The sequence below is a fragment of the Cryptomeria japonica genome, chromosome 6 (genome assembly GCF_030272615.1).
Source record: "Cryptomeria japonica chromosome 6, Sugi_1.0, whole genome shotgun sequence".
Taxonomy (NCBI): Eukaryota; Viridiplantae; Streptophyta; class Pinopsida; order Cupressales; family Cupressaceae; genus Cryptomeria; species Cryptomeria japonica.
The window spans coordinates 228,677,158-228,701,630 of record NC_081410.1 but is presented as its reverse complement, the minus strand read 5'-3'; the positions used below and the strand labels follow the sequence as shown (position 1 = coordinate 228,701,630).

The window sequence follows — 24,473 nt, the reverse complement described above, 5'->3', positions numbered from 1 at the left end:
TTAATAATTAACTTTATTTATTGATTAGGATGATTGCTATTCTATTTTATATTATTTTTATTGAATAGTTTTTCTGAATTTAATTTATTATTATATTTGTTTTCTAATTACTTTGTTATTTTGTCAATAATATAACATTGCAAAATTTATAATATTATTTGATAAATATGAAATTAATATTAATATTTAATAAATTTCAAATAATTATTATACTAATTAAAAAATAATTATTTCAATTAGGCTTTATATATATAATGTTCAGAGAGGTGACATGACAAATCATCTAATGAGGAAAATAGATAAGCACTTGTTAATAACTAATTGAAGAATATCAATCAATTCTAATATGTTGAAATGGATCAGGTAGGGGACATTACAGAAATCAAGGAAAAATAGATTTAGAAGGTAACAACATATCTATATTAGTGCTCTTTTATTTACTTGTTTTACTAACTTGTACCAGAAATGGAACATACTATTATTCTATGAGAAACCAATGTGTCTGCCACCATTTTTTGATTTTATCATTTATGACTAGTTGGTGATTTATTCTTGCTGGTGAATAATAAACTGAATCCATGTTATGAGTAACAATTTAATTGCAACCTAATTTAAGACTCAGTAAATGCATGCATGTAATTTTATGTCTGTTTCCACACACAGACAGATGTGTGTGTGTGCACTAGTAAAATTCTAAGACAACGGAGGAATGCTCCTTACTAAATTCATGATTCATGTACACTGGAATCCCTCTAAGCATTTGTAGGTTGTACATATGATTACAAATATGAGATTCTTAATTCAATCGAATGCAATTAGAATGTCAGAAATCCTTTAGGAATCAGAAAAGATTATCATCAGCCTAAAAATTCAACTAGAAGAGGCAAAAGAGATAGAAGAGAAGGACAATAAATTTTCAACATTTTCTCCCTAGTACTAACTCAAAGGAGGACAGCTAAAGGCTTTGCAAAATGCAAAGAAGGAAACATGCAGTTATAAACAAATAAAACTTTACAAATTGATAAACTAGTAAAATGTACAAAAATAGAAGGGAAATATGAACTTACATGTACAGTTGCCTTAATTGGAAGCTAGAAGGCACATTCATGGAAAACATGGTCAATCATGTCAACCCTTACATTAGTTGTAGCATATAAAGAGACTTCTCTTCGCTATCAATATTATGCATCAAGGAAGCCTTTGACTGAAATAAAGTTTGCATTGTGATATAGATTGTTGTTGCAAAGCAGGTTATTCTAGGACAAGACAACTCTATTTATCCATATACTTTCTCATTAGATGAGGAGCCATGCATGGTTGTATTACGTATATATGTTTCCAAATACTTTTACCATGCTCAACACATGCTTCAATCCATGTGATCTTGCCAAGATCCTTCAATATGAGTTCAAGGCAATGAGTAGCACAAGGAGTTCAGAACCATAATGGTTGCCAATCCATGAGATGTTGACCTATAGAAACATAGTTTGTTGCATTATTTGTAACTATCTTCATAACCCCCCTACCAGATCAGTGCCACTTTTAAGCCAAGAAAGCAGCTAGAGATCGCGGGATTTGTTTGACTCAAGCAAGCATCATCTATTCTCTTCCCCTTCATAAAAAGCACCTGTTTAAGCATCATATAGGCTCCTCAGTGACAGTTTAAGTTGATCCACATGAAGAAGCACAGGCATGGGCCGTTATAAAGGCAACAAAGGTAGTGACACCAGCGGGAGTAGAGTAGAAGTAAAGGAATCTCTTAGTGTGCTTCCTTGGGCCCCACATGTCACCCTTGTAGGTTAGCTAAACTCCCATCTCATACTCTCCGCCTTGTCTCGGCAATGTCCGGCATGAAATGGGCCTAGCGAATCCACTTATCACCTGCATCCCACTCTTCTTTTGTCCCACCATCAAGCGAGAGGAGGGTGGGGCCCACCCAGCTTTATTTCCTTAGAATCCAACCATGTTCCCAGCAGAATCGGTACTTTGATGCAAGTCCTAAAGCAACAGGCGCATCCATCCCATCGCAGACTAGACTATAGTCGCGCATCACTTCGGCATGAGTATCACCTCAACCAAAACTTCCTCTAAAACCTCACAAAGGAGATCAACATCTTTTGCCTTTATGGTGCAACTTGAATTTGGAAATCAAAAATTTCCTTGCCCATATTTTTAGCATATAGGACTGATGTACACTTGCAAGCCAGAGGTTTGACCCTCATCTTGCATTTACCTCTGCAAACGAAGTATTTTTTACCAACTGTTTACAGTAATTTATTATAATTACTTGATCACTTGTGCAACATGGAAGCTTATAAGGGTAAGGGTAAAATCTGTATACTCTAATATAAGTGACTGGGGAATTGAATAAACAAATCAACCCACTATGAGATAACAGCATTAGCATGATCTGAAATGTGAAAATGATTGTGGTTTCCAAAATTCCTTACTGTCAGCATTAGAAAATTGTCATTTATCCTGTTGTTATGCTTCATGCTTTACCTGAATTCCAGCTATGGATACTGCCTATAAAACATTTGTTATTCGTTCAAACTATTCAACCTTCTAAATGCCTTTTTCCTGAAGGAGGGAGTATATCAAGTAAGACAGCATGTAAAAGCTTTAAATTTGGAAGAAAATATTCAACTACTTATGGATTTTGTCACTCAGGAGCTGTCCACAATGATTGAAGGTTTTTGCCTTTTCAGATGATGCTAGTGATGTAAAGCATGCAACTCTAGAATGATTGTGCCTCTAGCTGTTCAACAAGGTATGTTAGGCATAGTTTGCCAACTCAGAGAGTACTTAAAGAGCAACTTGGAAAAATTTCATGCCATGATTTTCTGAAGTTAACTTGCAACTCACCAAAATGATGGAAAATTTTGGTTAAAAGCCCAAAAATACTTAAAAATATTGCAAAAATTGGTATTTTTTCTGTCTGTCACATTGTAATGTCCTCTACTAGGAGGCTGCCAATTTCCCAATAATCAACAGCCATTACTTAATATTATCATGCCTTAATTCATAGTACAATTGATAGTGGCTATATTCAGGCCCCAATTCTTACTTCCTTTCTAATCCTCAACCATGGATAGGGATTTACTTGTCTAGGGCGTAATGACACCACCTCCATAATTGTTCCCTGGTTTCTGGAACATCCATCCAGACCACCCTTGGGGCTCACCTATTTGGGATGGATTTACTCTGCTTCTCCCTAACAACACCATGCCTCTCCTTATGGGGGGCGGGGGGGGGAGGCAATAGAAATGATTAAGTAATTTTTCTGTGAGTACACTAACTTCTAATGTATATGAAATTAAGTATGACTGTCATACATATTGCAGTCTATATTAATATTACTAGTAAATTTTGCATAAGAACATTATTAGGCTTCATATATTACCCCATGCATACCACCAAGAACAAAGATGTTACTGCCTGTAACTTAATAACAGTTCTGATCTGATCTGATCGACGGTGTTATCACTGGAGGCTTTTGATTCCTTTCCTTTATGTCTCTGAATGTGAGGGAGAGGTCACACCTCTTCATAATGTATGCCCTTTGGCAAGAGATACACCCTTTCACCATTAGCACCCTTTGAAAGAGTGCAACTCTTCATTATTTCTCCCCTTTGAAGGGGACACAACCTTTCACAATCAGATCTGCACTTCTATTTAAATCAGATCTGCACCTCTGATTCCCAAATTATCCCCCCTTCAAATGAGTTCTCTTCTTCCTTTTATACCTCATATTTGGGGGAGTCGCAAGTTATCATTTCTTTTGACCATTCATTAACTTTTATCAAATTTTAGTTAGATTTCATTATATTTTTTTATATTTTAATTTAATTTTTTATTTTTATTTTTAATTTTATTATTATTATTTATTATTAAATTATATTTTAAAGTGGGGACATTACACACATACCCTAAAAATGCATGAAAACATGCCCTAAAATGTGGCAGTAGACTGAAAAACGTGCCCTGAAATGTGATTGTAGTTTGACAAGCCCAACTATATATTGAAAAACATGTCATAACAATGCCTTTATACAGAATAATGTGCCCTAAAATACAACTATAGACTAGAAAACATGGCTATAGAGTGAAAAACTTCCATTTGTTTTGCCCAAGTATTTTTATTTTTTGACAACCGATTTGGTCTTTATGGCTCAAGCAACCACTTCTTTACTTCCTTTTGGCATTGCTCCAATTTGTTATTACTTATTCCACTCGCAAACATGCTTCAATGTCAATCACGTATGTCTCTTCAAATGACTCAAGGATGTTTATGTGCACTGGCAAGTTGGGATAGACAAGTAGATATTCATTCACTATGAGAGACTGAGTTTGATGTATTCCTAGAATACCATGTCAAAATCACACTCTTGCTATCCTAACTGTTTAAAATTCAAAATCTGTGGTCCTAGGGTTTGCAAATGGTGAAAATTGCAGTTGAAACCCTTGAATAGCAATTTGGCAAAACCTTTAAATCAGCAATAAATATATCTGGAAGACTGCTGTTATATGCCTCTTCTGACCTCTGAAAACTGTCACCAAAGACAATGGATAAATCCAGTGATCTAACTTGAAATCTGCATGCAAAATAGGAACCCTAGGCAGCTGCTATACATGTGGTAATTTTTTTTACAGCGCTGAAAAACTAGTCTGAAACCCTCATGAATGAGCCACAAAAAAAAAATCTATGAGGGTATAAAAAGTATTCTGAAATCAGCAAACCCTAGCCCCAAATCCCTGCTCAAAATCTTCAAAAAATTGCAAATCGATCCTTGAAATCCTTGAGTCTGTACTTAATCATCAGAAATCAGAAAAACTGCTGCAAACCCTGTAAACACTTCGGAGAAAAGGTAGGAAAATGATATTAAATGATGGAATTGTGTTATGGCTTTCTCTTTCAATGAAGAAAATAGCTGAACTGAAAGTGGCACCTGAGAAACTTGATTAAAATCTCTTGACTTACCAGTGGAATTTGAAACAATGATCAAACACAGGCAATAAATAGAGAATATTGTGCTTTGTTTTAGTACTTTTATTACTTTTTTAATGTGTTTTGTTCTTCTTTCTGTCTTCACAACAGGTAAAATCACTTTATGAAGGTATTTGCCACTTAAGAGTTACAATAAGCACTTTTGGAGCACTCTAGATACACCTCTGCCACTTGAATATTGACCAATACATGATATGCATACATTCTCTTGGTTCCTGCCACTTAAAACATTGCATATTTATCAAAGGAACACTCCTAGATGATGACTGATGCTTAAACTCTGGTAGTATTGTGCAAAGTTTGCTTCTTTACCTTCTCCACTGATTAACTGTAATGTACCCTACTAGATTTAGGCCTATTCTAACCATAATCAATCCATCTCAACCTACTTGTGACATAAACTAAGTTGATTAGGAGACAAAACTATGAATCAAGTCAATAATATTCCATAGTTCCAATTAATTTATCAATTATTAATGAGTAAATAGTTCATCTATTATACTAGACAATCAATCTATCATTCATAATTCTAGGTCTCATTCCCCAACCTCTTAAATACTGGCAGTCTTAACAGTAAAACATACTTTTCTTTCTGTTATTAACTTATGAATTCTTCCTGATTTATATTCCAATATTAGTTTGTCGGATCAAACAATATTCTTTTATATTTATATATGTACTTGTATATATTTTATATTATATTTTTTACATTATATATCTATATATATATATACTCAGATATTAACATTATACGTATTACTGTAGAGCAGTTCTCACAAGTACTATAATAATCATAATTATTATTTTGTTATTAATATTTGTATTATTATTAAATTCTTATTATTAGTGTTATTATTAAATCCTGTATATAAGCCAGCGGCTTCAAACACAACCACATATTAAGTACGTCCCATGCATATTAGCAAGAACAAAGATGTTACTGCCTGTAACATAATAACAGTTCTGATCTGATCCATCGTCTGACCTCCTTTTATGAGTACAGACTATACGATAATCCCCCATCTATAAGATGGTTGCCGATAACACCCCTGAAATGAGAATGTATCCTCCCTAAATATCATACCAGAGACTTGACGTGGGGGGTTGTGTCTTTTAAACATTGCATTCTTACTTAACAACGTGCCTCTTCCTTAATTGATTTATCATTATTTAATACAGATCATAAATTATACAAGTTTGCCTACTTGCAATTAACATACATCACACCCTTAACAATTGCATCTTTTCATGTGTCATAATCATGGCTTATTACCAATTCGTACCACTTGATAATATGTCCCCTTTGTTAACTTCCAAACAGATCGCACTTGTTTAATTATTGTTTCTTATTTATGAATCCGTCAAAACATTTCTGTAATGAATCACAGCACGGCCTTGATTATAAGTGTGATTCTGATGACAGCAATCATCGATGATAAACTAATAGTTAGTCATCAACCTCATCGATCCGTCTATCTTCCTTGATCGATATATGCAACGCACACTATCTTATTGGTCACTTGTACATGCAATTGGGTGGATAGCAGATTAAACCTCTTGTCTTCATTACTACAACTTATTCATTAATCACACATGTTATCATTTGCCTTGGCGGATATTCTTTGACTGTTATTTCTTAAGCGCTAAATAATCATTAATTGGGGTAGCGATAATATGATATCTTATGTACTACAAATACAGATCGTTGCTCTTGTAATATTAAGTATGATCGATAAAATAGTCCACTTCTCCTGTTGCAACCTTTGATACGGTATTGACAACGATGGTCGTTTTGGCTTGGCTCGATACTTTCATGTGCGATGATTATAATCGCTCTTTTCTACCTTTCCGTATTTAACATTAACCAAGTTTATGGAAAGTTTGTTTGATAATCCCTGGATTCGATAATCTTCCATGTGATAGTGTTGATTACGGAGACATGTATTCATCAACATCTCTTAGCTGGGATCGTATACGGAAGGAGTTTTGGTATTTAGCATAGCTCGACCATTTGCCGGCAGTGAGGAATCATTTATTGTAGAATTCCCAAAGTCGGTAATACCAAAAGATGATAGAGGAAATTCTCCAGAACCATAGTCTATTAAATATTAATCAAATAATAATATTTAACGGATGGATAAATAAATTTTAAGAATATTATTAGTAAAATATAAATTTAAATAATAATATTTAATAAATAAATAAATCTCAAATAATCATTTGTTGTTTAATTATTATATTAATTATTAATCATAATTGTTTCTTTTAGGATACATATAGCGATCAAGGAGGGGACATGACATTAACACTTGTTATAAACTGCCTGGGTACACTTTTCGTTGCTAGTTGCCACTAAAGACATGTAAAAACTGGTCAAGGCATGCTCCAGCAGCCTCTTTGCAACTTAACATGTGTTACAAAATATGTCTGCTGTGCTTTCCATTGATAGGCATGTTTATCCATGTTACTGCCACTTACAATTCTTCATAACTGAAGCACTTTTATATAATCATTGTCATCCAAACAATGCCCAAGCACTGCCAGGCATGCATTTACACACTCTCAACCACTCAAACCCTGTCATTTATGACCAAGGTGCTCTTCAGATCCCTCTTTACCGCTTAACATTTGGTACAAAACACCTCAGAAGGGTGCTCCAAGTTATCAGTTATCTCGTTGTTTTTGAACTTGATAGTCAAATTTATTTTTCACTTCTTTCATACATGACTGAAGGACTGGGCAAAATGACCTGAGAAATGACATCCCTTGCTCAAGATGGAAAAAGCAATAATACATTGTGGATAAAAACATGACAATCAGCTTTCATAGCCACATTTTGACAGATGGGTTTAGTGAAAAATAAGAACATTCCACAAAAGATGAGTTTCCCAGGGATGCAATGAACATCTAGTCTTTGATGAGTCACAAACCACCCCACAAGTATTTGCTTGTAAGATGTCCTTGCAGAATATTTTTGTGTAAAGCTCAAATGCATTATAAATATAGGGAGGATCATAACACTTTCACATGTTAGAAGAGAAATGTCATTGCCTTTATGGGAAAAATTATATAATATAGATGAAGAAAAAGGATCACATGAAGAGAAATCCCAGTCACATAATTTCAGAAAAAGATGGTTTTGCAATGCAAGAAGGTGGTATGTTGTAAATGAGTTTTAAATTTTAGTCTATTTAGTTTAATCAATTACAACTCTGCTTGAAACACAAATTTTAATTTATGAACACATCATAAATGATGATTCATTCTATTATATGACAAATCGAATTTCTTCAACCATTTATCCTGGCTGAATTGGAGCGATCAATCTTATATTGTAGCATTTAATGAAATTATTCTGGTCTGCTTGGAATTGTTGTGGTATTGGACATTGCTACATGTTTCCTACTAAATCTTGTATGTTTTTTATAATTCTTCAGGGAATTATGTGCTTTGTGTACGACCTGCAACTTCTGAAAAGTCTATTCTGGAGAGTGAAAGATCACCTTCCTTTGAGTGGTCAGAGAATTTGAAAGGTGTGAAAGCTGTCCGCATTTCAGGGCTCTTTGAAAAATTAACGTATCACTTAAAAAAGAAATTCAGTGGTCAACCTACACAATCGTCGTTCAGCACCATTCATTGTGGCCCAAAGATGACGGATGCAAAGTTCAAAGATCTTTATTTTCTTGTTAGAACTACAAGAAGGAAGCTGCCCGTGACTAGATCTCATGCTTCTGAGCAACGAGGCTCAGAGTCCTCTACAGTTGCATTTTATGAACAACAGGATATTTTGATTTTGCCAACCATTCACGTTTCCAATCTTCTTGAGGTGGAGATTGCAGTGTCATCAGGTGATTGTTTAGTTAATTACCATTGGAATGCATATTTGTGAAAAATGTTAATCACTTCTTCTTTTCATGGTTTCTAATTAGTTATTTTGTGTGCAGATACAAATGCAGATGAAATAGATGAACATAGTGGCAATCATCCTATTGTTCAAGGTGGATGTAAAACCTACATGTATGAAGATCTCAGTAATCTTTTCCTAACTATAATTCTTTGTGATCTGAAACAAAAGAGCAATCCAGTAAATGTTGGTGAATTGGGAAAACTAGCTCACAGTAGTAAAAGTGACATGCATGGTCTAGATGTTGAATTGGATTTTGGGGATGGGAAAAACTTTGCCATGCTGAGGTTATCACGAGGAGAAACAGGCCTTTTAGAAGTGAGTTAAAAAAAGAAAAACACATTATATCATGAAAATTTATTGTCAATTTTATAAGGTGCACAGAAAGCCAGCTATCTTAATGAGTGACAGACGTCTTCTTGTGCTGGGTTGGTGCAGGCTATTATTTATACACCTTATGCACTCAAAAATGACACTGATATGCCACTTGTTTGTTTTGCCTCAGAACAGAAGACATTCTTTCTTTGGTATGCCATGTTACAATAGAAATTAGGATTTCCATCATTTCAGTGAGCACTGTTGCATTTATTTTCAATCCAATGCTGATCCATATTTCTTTATTTCAGGCGAGGGAAAGGCAAAAAGCCTCATGAATCAATGTCATCAGGACATGGAGTACTTCTCAATCCTAAATCCAAAATCTCCTGGTTTCAGAAGTAAGAAAATTTCCATGATTTGATCTTACAATGGAGAATCTATCATATCAGATATTTTTCCACTTTTTCTTTTCCTTATTTTAGTAGTGTACATCCTCAGAAACAGAGCGCACATGAGCAATTTTATATGTATCTTATCAAATTCATGTCCACTATAAGTATACAGAGTTAATATTTTCCATATTTTCGTTGGATCTGAATTTTTTTTAGATCTATGTACAGCTGACATATGAAAATTTATCAGCTGTAATTTACTGTTGTCAGTTCAATATTTTTGCAAATTTAGTGGAATAGCTAGGTTCAGAAGGTTTTGGATTAAATCATTGTTGAAATGAAATGCCTTAGAATATTACTGGAAATTTTTGATACTGTAGTCACTTGCAAACAGAGATGGGGAAGCCATTTTCCCAAAAAAAAAAGAAGGAAAAATGTGTACATGGGTACTGGGAAACACCAAAGCACACACACATACTAGATGACCTAGGTTTCATGATGATCGTAGTTCAAGTAAGGTGGGCCCTCCCCCACAAGGGCATTCAAAAAAATGTCGAGTTAATCCAGGGTGGTGTCATAAATTTACAACAAATGGCAGGAGTTGTTCGAGGAAATGATTTGAGGCAACATGAATGATCAGATGAAGTCATCTGATACCTGGAGACCTCCTTGTTTCCATTTACTATTTCCAATTAGTATTTTTGTGTTTAAGGAACGTCTAATAGGGTGGAGATGTGTTTTCTGGTTACTGATTTTACAGTAAGGTGTATTGATACAGGTATAGATACAACAAATACATGTAAGGCACCATTTTCATATACAATCTACTTTTGATAATCCTTGGATGAAATATCGCTTGAATGTGAAACATAAAGAATAAAAACAAAGATACCATAAAACATATACAATTAAAATGGCTGTAATCAAATTGGAGGCATAGGATAACAACTGCAATGAAATAATTTCCATTATTAGAAAGACATGTAGTTGTGAAGGAAGAAATAGCATCTCACATATTTTGATAGATGCGAAAAGAGAACTTCCAAAGCATTCATTAGCTTTGCGAACCCTCCAAACTGATAAAAAGAATCTGTAACAAAACACATTCTCCAAAATATTGCAAATACGAATTTTTTGTGCAATATGAAAGGAGTTTTCAACTTTCTATCCCTTTTTATGACATTTGAAGACTTTTCAAGCTCTCATCTGTTTCTAATATTTTGTGGTGATATATTTTATATTCTGTAACAGCATGTTTTATGCATTCCCACTTTTGCCTTGGCTCTATCTGGAGATGCAAATGTGTATGGGCTATTTGGGGGCCTTCCATGGCATTTCCCATATAAACATATGTCCAATACAGGACAATTGGTATTATGGAGAGGGGATGGTATGCTAACCTGGGTTCCACATAAGGAAATGTTTGACATGTCCAGTGTGTTTCCCTTAAAAATGTGCATCCTACATGGGGTGATGAGTATCATGGAGAAGGGATGAAGTAGCTGCTAACAAAGGTTTTGAATCAGGAAATGTTTCAGGCATACTTGCAAAACTCGGCGAGCAATTCAAAAACTCGCGAGTAATCGCGATCCAAAATGCTGCGCGAGTTAATCGCGGAAATACTCAGGCCGATTTTTTTGGCAAATAATCGCCGTTAATGGCCAAAACCCGCCCGAAACGCGGCACAAAATGCAAGAAAAACGCGACTTAAGTCGCAGGCAAAAAAAAAACCGAAGTCTTTATTCCATTTCGCGGCTCGCGCGACTCCGGAAGGCAAAAAACGCCACGCGATTTGCATAGGGTTTGCATTTGCACGCACGACCAGGTATCTTTTTGTATTGTTTTATTTCGAATACACAGTCATTTTGACTGTGTAATACACAGTTATTTGAAATGACTGTGTATTACACAGTCAAAATGACTGTGTTGTTTGCATTTGCACGCACGACCAGGTATCTTTTTGTATTGTTTTATTTCGAATACACAGTCATTTTGACTGTGTAATACACAGTCATTTGAAATGACTGTGTATTACACAGTCAAAATGACTGTATTGTTTGCATTTGCACGCACGACCAGGTATCTTTTTGTATTGTTTTATTTCGAATGACTAAGACTGTGTAATACACAGTCATTTGAAAATGACTGTGTATTACACAGTCTTAGTCATTTCAAATGACTGTGTATTACACAGTCACAGTCATTTCAAATGACTGTGTAATACACAATCATTAGTAATTACAATTTACAGTCATTTCAAATGACTGTGTATTACACAGTCATCAGTCATTTGAAATGACTGTGTAATACACAGTCACAGTCATTTCAAATGACTGTGTATTACACAGTCACAGTCATTTCAAAATGACTGTGTATTACACAGTCACAGTCATTTCAAATGACTGTGTAATACACAGTCATTTCAAATTTTCAAATGACTGTGTAATACACAGTCATTTCAAATGACTGTGTATTACACAGTCATCATTACACAATCACAGTCATTTCAATTTTCAAATGACTGTGTAATACACAGTCATTTCAAATTTTCAAATGACTGTGTATTACACAGTCACAGTCATTTCAATTTTCAAATGACTGTGTAATACACAGTCATTTCAAATTTTCAAATGACTGTGTATTACACAGTCATCATTACACAGTCACAGTCATTTCAAATGACTATGTATTACACAGTCATCATTACACAGTCACAGTCATTTCAAATTCAAATGACTGTGTAATACACATTCATTTTCAAATGACTGTGTATTACACAGTCATCAGTCATTTGAAATGACTGTGTAATACACAGTCATTTCCAAATGACTGTGTATTACACAGTCATTTGAAAATGACTGTGTAATACACAGTCATTACAGTCATTTCAAATGAGAAATGACTGTGTATTACACAGTCATTTTCAAATGACTGTGTAATACACAGTCATTACAGTCATTTCAAAATTTCAAATGACTGATGACTGTGTAATACACAGTCATTTTCAAATGACTGATGACTGTGTAATACACAGTCATTTTCAAATTTTGAAATGACTGTGTAATACATAGTCATTTTCAAATGACTGATGACTGTGTAATACATTAATCATTAATGTACATTGTAATTAATGACTGTGTATTACACAGTCAATTGTGAAATACTCATAGTCATTTGAAAATTGAAATGACTACCAACTGTGTAATGTCAATGTGTATTAAAGTATTTCATTTAAATTTAAATTTGAAGTTAAAAACTTAAAAAAATACACAACCAATTAAAAATTTTAATTTTAGAGAGTCATCTATTAATAGATGACTGTAAATAAAATACAGTTATACAGTCGTTGTAATTTTTGGATGTTTGTGATTTTTTTTGGTAACAATGTTATTTATCTCTAAATGTTGCCTCTCTTTTGCTAGGTTCTTTTCCACATCTTTTTGAAAGAAAATGGATTCAGCTTCTACAGTTAAAGTTGGTGGCAAAAAGAGAGACCCTTGTTGGAAACATGGGAGACCAGGTCCAAAACGAGGAGATGTTTTTTGCAACCATTGCAAAAAAATTGTAAAAGGTGGCATTAATAGGTTCAAATATCACCTTGCAAAAATTCAATGCCGAGATACCACAAGCTGTACGGAATGTACTGAAGAGGCTACGAGAGATGCAATAGCAACGCTTGAAGCATATGATCAAAGGAAGGCAACAAAAAAGAGAACAGCAGAGGCAATGGTAGCCCCAAGGGCAGATTTGAGTTCCATGGGGTCACATACAGATGTGGGGACATCTGGTTCTTCCCTTGGGCCACGGATACGAGCAAAGGGAACTTTGGACAGCAACATGGAAAACTTCTTTATTCCACGTAACACTCCTGGTGCACAACCTGGATTGCTTGGCACTGCATGGAATAAAGAGGCTCACCAACAAGCCAAGGTGGCGTGTGCTAGATTTTTTATCTACAACGATGTTCCGTTCAATGCTATTTCTAGTCCATCTTGGGACCAATTGGTCACCGCGTTGACTGTGGTAGGTAAGGGGTTCAAATCCCCAAGCCGTTACGAGGTAAGTGGACCGTTATTGCAGGATGAGGTCCAAAACACTCATGCATTAGTGGAAGAGCAAAGGACTATTTGGGAAAAGAATGGCTGCACCATTCTTTCTGATGGATGGACAGATGGTAGGAATAGGACACTCATCAACTTTCTAGTTGCTTCAGGAGGACAGTTAGTATTTTTAAAATCAATTGATGCCTCCAATGAAGTGAAGAATGCGGAGACCTTGTGCAACATGTTGGATGAAGTGGTGATGGATGTGGGAGTGCAGAATGTCATCCAAGTTGTGACTGATAATGCAGCTGCATATGTCGCAGCCGGCAAACTTCTAATGGCTAGACATCCGACATTATTTTGGAGCCCTTGTGCTGCCCATTGTCTTGACTTGCTCCTTGAGGACATAGGGAAACTAAGTTGGGTAAAGAAAGTGGTTGAAGATGGAAGGAATATCACCAAATACATCTACAATCACACATGGGTCCTGAATCTTATGAGAGAGCACACTGAAGGTAAGGATCTTGTGCGGTCGGGGGTCACACGCTTTGCTACCAATTTCCTCACCTTGCAGAGCATACTTGCTACATTGCCCAACCTGAAGCGGATGTTCGTGAGTGAAAGATGGTTGGGGAGTCCTTATGCTACAAAGCCTGAAGCAGAGAAGGTTGTGATTGCCATTTTTGATGCTAATTTTGCCAAGATAGTGGAGGAGATCATCAATGTAAGTTTTGAAACTTTAATTGATGATTTATTATTTAATTTTCTAATATTTCAATCTGCTGATTTTGTTAGATTTTTTATATCTAGGTGTCGGAACCGTTGGTGAGGGTGCTACGAATGGTGGATGGGGATCATAACTCCATGGGGTATCTATATGAGGCCATGGATAAGGCCAAAGAGGCGATTCAACACTTGTATGGGTCAAACAAGACCAAGTATGAACCCATATGGCGCATAATTGATCGGAGGTGGAACCATCAACTCCACCAACATATTCATGCTGCTGCCTACTTCTTGAATCCCAAGTTTTTTTACTCTCCGAGTTTCAGAGCAGATGCAGAGGTTAGAATTGGCCTTGACACATGCATTCGGAGATTAGTTGATGATGAGATCCTTCGAGACCTGATACTTGATGAGTTGCAGAGTTATAAGAAGGCCTTAGGGGAATTGTTTTCTTCACCTGATTGCAAACGTAGGAGAGCCACCTTACGACCAGGTAAAAAAAAACATATGTTTAATTTTTACCATTTATTTCTCTCTTTAAGATTATTGAAATCTTTACAAGTTATAAATCACATTTTGTATCCTTGCAGATTTGTGGTGGGAAGATTATGGTGCCACAACGCCTAATCTTCAAAAGCTTGCCATCCGCATATTATCACAGCCTTGTAGTGCTTCTGGTTGTGAGCGCAACTGGAGTGTTTTTGAGAACATCCACACAAAAAAGCGCAATAGGTTGACTCAACAACGCTTGAATGATCTTGTCTATGTGCGGTACAACATTCGATTACATGAGAAGAAGGTGCTAGGGCAAGATTCACATGAAGCACTTGACTTGGATGACATTGATCCATATGCAGCAGAATGGGTTGCTTCTCCTGATGATGTTGATAATGATTTGGATCCATTCCTTACTAATGAGCAGCTGAGTGAGTTGGAGAGGGCAGGAGAGGAATGGGATGCGGAAGTGGTAGCACGTGAGGAGGAGCAGGAGGTTGATCATGCAGCAGAGGCACCTGTTAGTGTTGAGGATGTTGCCACTACTTCAGCACCACCCACCCAGCGGCCACAATCTGTTTTGAGCTTTAGTCGTAGACGCAATTTATGATTTCTTATTTTCATTGATACCAAACTTTGAACTTGATATGTAATCAGAATTTCAGAGGTTCTTGTTTTGTGGTCTATGACTCTATAACTCTATGAGACTGTCACTATGATACGTTGATATGTATTGAACTCTTATACATATGTTGCACTTGGTTTTTACTTTTTGGTTTATGCTATGATACTTGCATTTGTTGCTATGTATTACCAAAAAAATTTGATTTATATATCATGGAAATCATATATGTTATACAAATTTGGTGTAAATGTGTGTTTTTGAATTATATATAAAAAAAAAATGTATTTTCAAATGTTCGATAAAGTTGCCGAGTTTTGCCGAGTTTTTTGCCGAGTTTTGGCGAGTCCCGAGTTTTTAAAATTTTTTGGCCTTGCCGAGTTATTGCAAAATCCGAGTTTTTCATCTATGGTTTCAGGCATATCCAGCATATTTCCCATATTTAAAATGCATCCTATATGGGGCAATGGGTTATCATTGAGAGGGATAGAGTATCTTGTAACATAGGTTTCACATCAGGAAATGTTTCACGAGCTCTATTCAAAATTAGACTTTTCGCCTGGGGTTTCTCATGCACTGTTTTCTCTCATGGGGTGGTGCAGAGTCACAATGATAAAAAATGAAGTCCTGGGATTTTTTTTGGAATAAACACTAGAATGCTGAATATGAGGTTCATTTTGACAATTTTAAGGGAACCCTCAGCGAAGTTGGAGGGTTATAACGTTTATAGTTTTAAGTTGTATTCTCCAGGCTTCTGGTTTGGGGATTTCCTTCCTGAATTTTTGAGAATGCTTCGCTTTTGAATTTCTTTTAAACAAATTCAGTTAGTTTAATACCATTAAGTATTCTTGAACTTGTTAGTGGGAGAAATTTGAATAATATTATTTCATTTGTTTGACAGGTCTGACAAGATATTGATCCAAAGGTCAGAACAAAATGCAGTTGTATCATCTCTGGATTTGGAATTCTTTTCTGGTTTCACAGAAATCAGTTTAGAAATTCAAGAAGAAACGGGTTTGAAGGACTTAGTAAAGCTGGGTGTTGGTTCACAGCTAGCTTTATCCAGTGCATTGGAGCCAACACAAACTATTTATCTAGTACCCAGATATATTGTTGTGAATCAATCATCTGAAGATATTGTTGTCTGTCCGAAAGGTTTGCAGGTTTGTTTCTATATAATATTTGGTTTGGTTTATCCTTCATCTAAACCGCATGCAAAGTTTGTTCTAACTTCCCTTGATTCTGTTTTCTATTGATTATTTCTTGAAAAGGAAACTGGAGGTGCTAAAAGAATTGTCAGCCCTGGACAGCAAGCTATACTTCATATGAAAATATTTCCAGGTGAAGATAAAGCGATTCGTGCTGTTGATAACAATTTACAGAAGCAAAGAAATGCAGGGATAGATTTATCATTATATTTCCAATTTTCCTTGACCGAACCTGGATGGAGTTGGTCTGGACCAATTTGTGCTGCTTCTTTAGGCCGCTTCTTTCTGAAATTCAGAAGTTGCTCAAACATTCTTGAAGATTCTGCAGCAAGTGGGAACACTTCCAGGGGGAAACAGAGTTCTCGATTTGCAGTTGTTGATGTCAAAGAAGAAAGAAGTTCATTGATCATATACTTCAACATGCAATCACCTGAATCTTTGCCATATCAAATAAATAACAGTCTCCGCAATGCTTCGATTCTATTTCATCAAAAGGTGATTTCTCTTGACCTGAATTTTTCTGAACTATATTTCGTAAACTAATTTGGAATTTTCTTCATATGTGCTGAGCCTTTTAAAGCCACAAAGACAATATTACAGACTTGAAATTGTATTTAATAGAAGAGTTCAGATGTCCACTTTGCTGATAGCAGAAAATCTAAAGGCATTTACAAATTTAAATGCTTAATCATAATATCAATAATGTTGCAAAGCTATATTAGTTTATGATTTTCCTTTTCGAACAAATGCTCTCAAAATTGAAAAAGAACAGTTATATTCATTTCAATGAACTGTGCAAGTCCTCTCTTTATTCCTTTGGCTATGTTCATGCCATTTCTGAATAAATATATTTGTTTATTGGAAATAACTCTAATATTATCTTTGTTTTTATTAACTAAGTTACCTGTCTTGATACGGGTGCAATGCGGGTACAAGTATAGGGTATGGTGCTAGAGCAATTTTTTTCCTTGGGTATAGGAATGGCTTTGGATACACACACACATACACCACACACATATATACAATATATATACCCCCTACCCCCTACCCCTACCCCTATCTTGAGAGGCAGAGGCGGCCTAAGTAGGGGGGGGGTGAGGGCCACTATCCACCCTATCCATAGTAGGGGGCACCCCCCACCCTCTACCGGCTAGTGGTTTGGTACCTGCTTGGCCAACATAGGATTGTCTTTCCCCACTAGCCCCTCCCCACCCGAACATTCTTTATTTCTTCATTATTGAATTATCGAATGGCTATTTGTTCCCCGGGTTCCCCGACGCTTTTTCATATATATGTATACATATATATGTACATACATACATATACATATATACATACATATATGCATATATGTATATGTATGTATATATATATATACATATATACATATATGTATGTATACATACATATATACATATATGTATGTATACATACATATATATGTATTTATGTATGTATGTATATACGTGTGTATATGTATATATATGTATCTTGTAACACTGATTGAAATTCAAAGTTTTTTTAAGGAATTAAAGCTTGTGTCATGCACCCTTTAATAAATAAAACTTAAAGACACAATAACATCATCAAAGAGAATCTAATTTGATCACATACAAAAGTATGCATCGATCAGAGAAGTATAAATACAAATTTTAGTTGAAGCAAATAACACACTTAGATATATAAATATTGTCAAATGCATACAAAACTCATGGAATATGAAATCCATGGCGTCAAAAGTTTCAAACAAATATCAAAACAAAAGCTAGATGTCCATGGCTTAAAGGACACTGCAGACCTCTTGCGTTGGCATCTAAGATAGGGCTTGGTTGATGTTATAGCCATGATATCTACCTTTGTCTCAGTGTCACCTACACCAACATTCAAAGTTTCCGCTTGTGCTCTATCCTCCTTTACCATTGCTACTGCCTCAACCTCTCTATTCACCTAGTGAACCCTATCAAGGTCCTGTTGACGTGTATTTTGTACACAATCATACACAGAATAAAATACCAATAGGCATCTTATCCTCTCTTGAGAAAATAGTCTCTAACTGCTGAAGATTCGCATAAAGGATCAGTTAGGAAGACTCCAAGGTTCTGTTAGTAGGGTCTCTACGTGTGGACAAGCTTCCAGCGGTATGATGTGATTTGCTGTTTCCTTCAAGGGGTCTTACGCATTCCGAAAGTTCAAGATTTGCTAAACTAAGAAACTATTCAAAAATAACAAAGGAGTAGGGTTTGAAAGAGGTCTAATCTAGCCTAACCTTAAGAATGACTTCGTATGGACAAGACTTGGCAAGATTCAACCAACTTCAATTTTGCCATAAGATAACAACTCAATTGAAATTGATGCGATCTTCTAAGGTAACAAAATGATATTCAATGCATCAAAGATCAAAGACACTACCACGAAGGTACATATCCAAGATACAATAATGATTGAAGGTTAAGGGACTCAAAGTATTCTCCAGTCGACCATGCAAGGCGTTCCTACAATCAGCAAGAAGCTAGTGGTTTGGATTACGAATCCTACCAAAGATCAAGTCTCACACAATTTCCTTCAAACTAACACACTACCTTGATTGAGCATGATTCAAGTAGATTAAACAACCATGAAGATAACCAAGAAAGTTGCAACAAAACACCATAACTTCAATATTTTATTGATTTCCAAGTCATCATGTACAACAATTGCTTGAATTCCTCTCTTCAAAACTCAATCTTGCTACAAAATAAAATTGCTTCTAATTTCTAATCTCTTAGCTATCTCTCTTCTCTATTACATCAACTATTGACTATTACAAAATGAAATGAAAAATGGGGGTATAAATAGCATCCCCAGTTACAATGAAAGGTCCAGATCGAAAGTAGATCAACGGTCAAGATCATGACACCTAAACCCTAATTAGGGTTTGTTACAAATGGCCTCCTTTTTACTGAACAATATTAAATACATAGCCAAATATTAAATTTGGCACAAAAACCTAGGAGACATAAACCAATGACAAATAAGATGCCATGTCATCTATAACAACCTTTCATCTAGAACCTTATTCCCTTTCCAATGTTCTTTTTTGGCATATGCAATGAATCTTGTCACGATTCCTTCGATTTCTGCAATTGGAATCTCGGGAAGATTCTTCATACTCTCTTCCAAGTGGATGACCTGATCGAATGCATCTAGAAGAGCTGCGTCCCAAGTAGATTCAAGTTCCTTTGTTCTTTCAATCAGGAGCATGGTGGCAAACATTTGATCATATTGCTCATCTGTAACATTTGCGTCCTTGCAAAAGATGACCTTGATTCTATCCTCTAACTCCTGCATATCCACATCTGTCTCGACCTCAATCCTTCTGCCAAGAATGGTACGAAGTACCTCAAATACTCTGTCCTGGATCGGATTGATCACCTCCTCAACTTGGCCACATCTAACACTGATGTCCTCGAAGAAAACACTCTTCATATGGAGCAAGGTTGACCACTGAAACAAACTGTGAGATTCTCCATCCAAGATCTTCTCTTGCGCTAAAACTTTCCTTGATGTGTGTCTAATTACCTTCAAGACAGGAATGATGACATCTTTGGTATGGGCAAATGCAGCTACTGTTATCATCAAATTGTGGATTATCTCAAGAACTTGGATAGCTTGATGAATAATCTTCATCATCCTTGTTACAAATTCTATGGCCACTGTATGAGATCTATCCATCCAATTACTTGTACGTTGGACCATGTTCCTGAATCTTTCTGCCTCACTGATTGATTGAAGTGGAAGTGCTTGCACTGGTGATCTAGCTGGATCCTGACGTCCCAAAGGTTCATTGATGTGACTAAAATACGTCCTCCATGCACCGACCTCTCTCTCAAGCTTCCTATTCTTTTCCATTTCTTCTCTAAGCTTGTCCTTCAACGCCTCAAATGAATCGGTGGCATCATCCAATGTCTGCTCTGCTGTGGATGGTCCTAGCTCAAATGTCTGTATATCATATTCCTCTGCTAGGATCTCACCTTCATATTTGTCTACTGCCGGTGTAGCTATCTGCAATTTCCTGGATCCAGTCTCATCTCGAATCATCTTGGACATCTTGGTAGCCTTCCTCTTTTCTGTGACTTCGTGTGAGCGTCCAACAAGGCTCTCTAAATCAATTGCATTGTCTTCGTCCTCTACTACAATCACCTTGGTTAATCTTTCCTTCAACCAATCTGGGATGACCGATCTTGTCTCTTGAACTTGTATTTCTTTATGCACTATTTCTTCTTGTCTGGGAGGAGATGTCATTTCATTGTCTTCTTTATCTTCATCTAACTCATAGTCTTGGAGAGATCCATCTGGTGACCCTTGTTGTGCTTGTCCTTCCTCCTGCCTATCATTCTGTACCATAGACTCCATGGATTCTTCCACTTGAATTGTTCTCTTCTCAGGTCTAGAAGAAGTACCGGATGATCGATCTCTGTTAGCCTCTTGTTTCTTCTTGGAAGATTCTCTCTTTCCTCTTCGAACCTCTTGGATGGAGATTGCCCTCACTGGCACATTGAAGGTTTCCTTCACCTGAATTTCTAGGATTAGGATTGCCTTCACTCACACTAGCTCCACCTTCGGCTGGTTTCTCTTCCAAAGTGAAAGTCATAGCTATGCCTTGTTCTCTCAACTTCTGATGTTGTATGTCAACCCATCTGCGAGTACAAGACAAGACTGGTGCCATCAAAGTAGCTAAATCCACGATCTCGGGCTCATTCCAATCTAACCTTATTGTTTTGCTTTCTCGATCATAGGAAGACTGGATATGTCTGCCACTGTCCTGAGCTTGGTCGGCCACTCTGTAAATCCTGCATTTCCTGATGAAATCCAAAGGCAATCTAGAATGCATTTTCCGTTTCACTTCAAGATCATCTAAGAGATTCATCATAAAATCTTCTATTTGGTACTCATGCCTAAACCTTCTGCCGACTGTCTCCTCTAAATGTCCATGTGGATCAAAGCTTTCTCTCAAAGCAAAAGATGGAAAAGAATACAAGGCTAACTCCTTCTCTGCGTCATCCATGGCTAAAGCATTAGGACATACCTCAACTGAATTACCCAAAATGATAGGTACTGGAACTCCATTCTGATGTCTGTGTCTGAATGCCTTCACATATGCTGCCAACTGTCTTGTTACTTCAAGTAACACAATTCTGTCTGTCGGATATCTCGGCAACATGTATGGAGGTAAAGGACATCCATGCACTCTAATATAAGTGAACTTGGGAAAATGAATGAACCAAGCACCGTACCTCTTTATGAATTCCTGGGCATCCTGAGATAACCTGTTGTGAATTCCACCTTGCAACGTCCTTGTGATGTTCATCGTGAAAGTATCATTAACCAACTTATAGTTGCTCCCTGGCGGATGATGCAAGTAGGCATAGGAATCACAAGCTCTGACCTCGCTGGGTCCTCTTCCAATCACTCCTCTGTGAGGTAGTCCTGCGTACTCAACACTCCTAATCAAGGCATAAATGACATATGAACTCATGTGGAAGGACTTAGTAGCCTTGAGTCTCCTCAACTGTACGTCCAAGCAATGGCTAATCATCCTAGCCCAATGTATCGTACCTTTTCCCTGAACGATCACCTGGATGAAGTAAAACATCCACTTCTCAAAATAGAAGGCATGAGGGGCTCCTGTAACTCGGTTGAGCATGGTAATCAAATCTCTGTACTCCTCTTGGAAATCAATCCTGTGCGGTGTGTTCGGGACCTTGCTCAGACGGGGACGGCTCTTAAGTAGCCAGTTCTTATTGATAATGCTTAGACAAGCATCTGGATCATCTTCGTACATTGATCTGGCTCCTTCTATGCTCTTGTATATCATGTCCCTGTGCTCTGGAAGATGGAAAGCTTCACTTATAGCTTCCTCTGAAAGGTACGCCAAAGTGTTTCCCTCTTTGGACACGATCGTTCTGGACTGTGGATCATAATGACGAGCACACTCGATCATCAACTCATGGCACTGAATAGCTGGAGGAAAGCCGGCCGCCTTAATGATACCACTCTCGATTATTCTTCGGGCGACAGGTGATGGCTTGCCAATGTAAGGGACCTCTCGAAACTTCTTCGTGCTAAAGTTGCCTAAATTTGTATCTCCAATGTTGCTCCACTTCGACACGATCTTGGTCTCCACTTCTTCGGTCTTTTGATCTTCTTTCATGAGAGCTGAACGACTGGTGGATGCTCCCGCCTTCGGGGTTGCCATACCTACACAACATTTCATAATGAGAAGCTAGATTTTGCAATAAATAACATAGATTAGAGAATAAATTTTAGGAAACTTCATGATAAGTCTTTGAGTTATCATTTCCTAAAAGAAAACGATTGAGCTAGGAATTCAAAATTCAAAAATTCAAAATTCAAAATTTAAAATATGACGATCAACAAATAAAACAATAAAACCAAATCGCCATACCTCAAATCGAGAGCTAACTCTAGAATGCAAAATAAAAAGGATTCGCCTAGGCAAAATTGACGTGTAAATAGTCTTCAACGCAAACTCTCCTTTAAAATATCAATTTCACCACCTTTTGATATGTCCTCGATGTGATCTTCAAAGCAACGTTGCTCTTATCAAGTTCGCCACCCTTCAAGTTTCTGACGTGATCTCCAATGGATTTGACAAGTTCGCACAAATGGAAACCTCAAGTTCGCACCACCTTGCTTGGAATGAAATTCGCTCCACCTTGGATAATAGTTCGCACCTCTTCCTTTGATCGCATATGAGATGAAAATGAAAATGTGAAAATAATGATTTTCACCTCTCCTTTATAGCGCTCACCTCTTACCACCATATAGGCCGACTTTGGTGAAATAAAGCAATTTTTAAACGATTTTTAAATAAATAACAAGGCCGACCTCTAAAATACCAAGCGCTCCTTTTGATTTTTTATTATTTTAATAATTAATTATTAAATGCCTTCATTATTATTTAATAAATTTCGATTTTTTTAAAGGAAAAATAATTAATAAATGTTATGCGCAACATTTAAATGCTAATTTATTGAATTTCAAAAATTATCGATTTAGCATTTAAAATAAATTTAAAAAACATTTGTTTGAGCGCCAAATTTGAAAATGAAATATACATACCTCATCGCCCTGGTCCCTGACTGAGGGACAGGAGCGATCTAAGTGTTTTCTCCATTCCAAGCTCATCTTAACGTTCACTTCCTTTGTATCGCCCTCCAAGCGATGTTTTAAACCTTGTGCAATTTTGCTTTAACGTGATCTTTAAAGGATAACATGTAACTTAGCAAATATCGCCCTGGTCCCTTGGAGAGGGACAGGAGCGATCCTCATAATTTCTCCTTGACCTGGCATCTTTAATCTCTAATCTTCATTGTAGGGCGAATAATAACATTGTTTGTTCATTCCATGCTTGTTCCACTTGATTTTTACAAGGCATTTAGACTTTAGAAAGATTATCGCCCTTGTCCCTTGGAGAGGGACAGGAGCGATCTGGAAGCTCTAGCCAAAATGTGTGATCTTTCAATCTTGATTCTTCGTTCATTGCCTCTTGAAGGACGTCCTTGATCTCACGTGCACTTGCCTTGACATGCATTTAAAGGATCATGAGTGTTTTAATGAAATCGCCTTGGTCCTTGTCCAAAGGACAGGAGCGATATGAGTTCCTTGCACAAATTGGTAACACTTTGACGTTCAAAACTCTTGCATATCATCTTCAAAAGACACCTTATACCTTGTGTGATCCCGAAAAACCCTGA

At 36.5% G+C, this 24,473-nt stretch overlaps 1 protein-coding gene across 6 annotated transcripts in view; it reads left to right on the top strand.

Moving 5' to 3' along the window:
* The window catches only part of LOC131071412 (uncharacterized), a 370,752-nt gene that overhangs the window by 211,244 nt on the left and 135,035 nt on the right, over positions 1 to 24,473 (top strand). For all 6 annotated transcript variants that reach the window (XM_059207323.1, XM_059207322.1, XM_059207320.1 and 3 more), the window contains 6 exons: positions 8,446 to 8,856; positions 8,953 to 9,230; positions 9,351 to 9,439; positions 9,539 to 9,628; positions 16,410 to 16,671; positions 16,780 to 17,211. In XM_059207323.1, the coding sequence (XP_059063306.1) occupies positions 8,446 to 8,856; positions 8,953 to 9,230; positions 9,351 to 9,439; positions 9,539 to 9,628; positions 16,410 to 16,671; positions 16,780 to 17,211 (1,562 nt within the window). The remainder of the gene's footprint in view (positions 1 to 8,445; positions 8,857 to 8,952; positions 9,231 to 9,350; positions 9,440 to 9,538; positions 9,629 to 16,409; positions 16,672 to 16,779; positions 17,212 to 24,473) is intronic.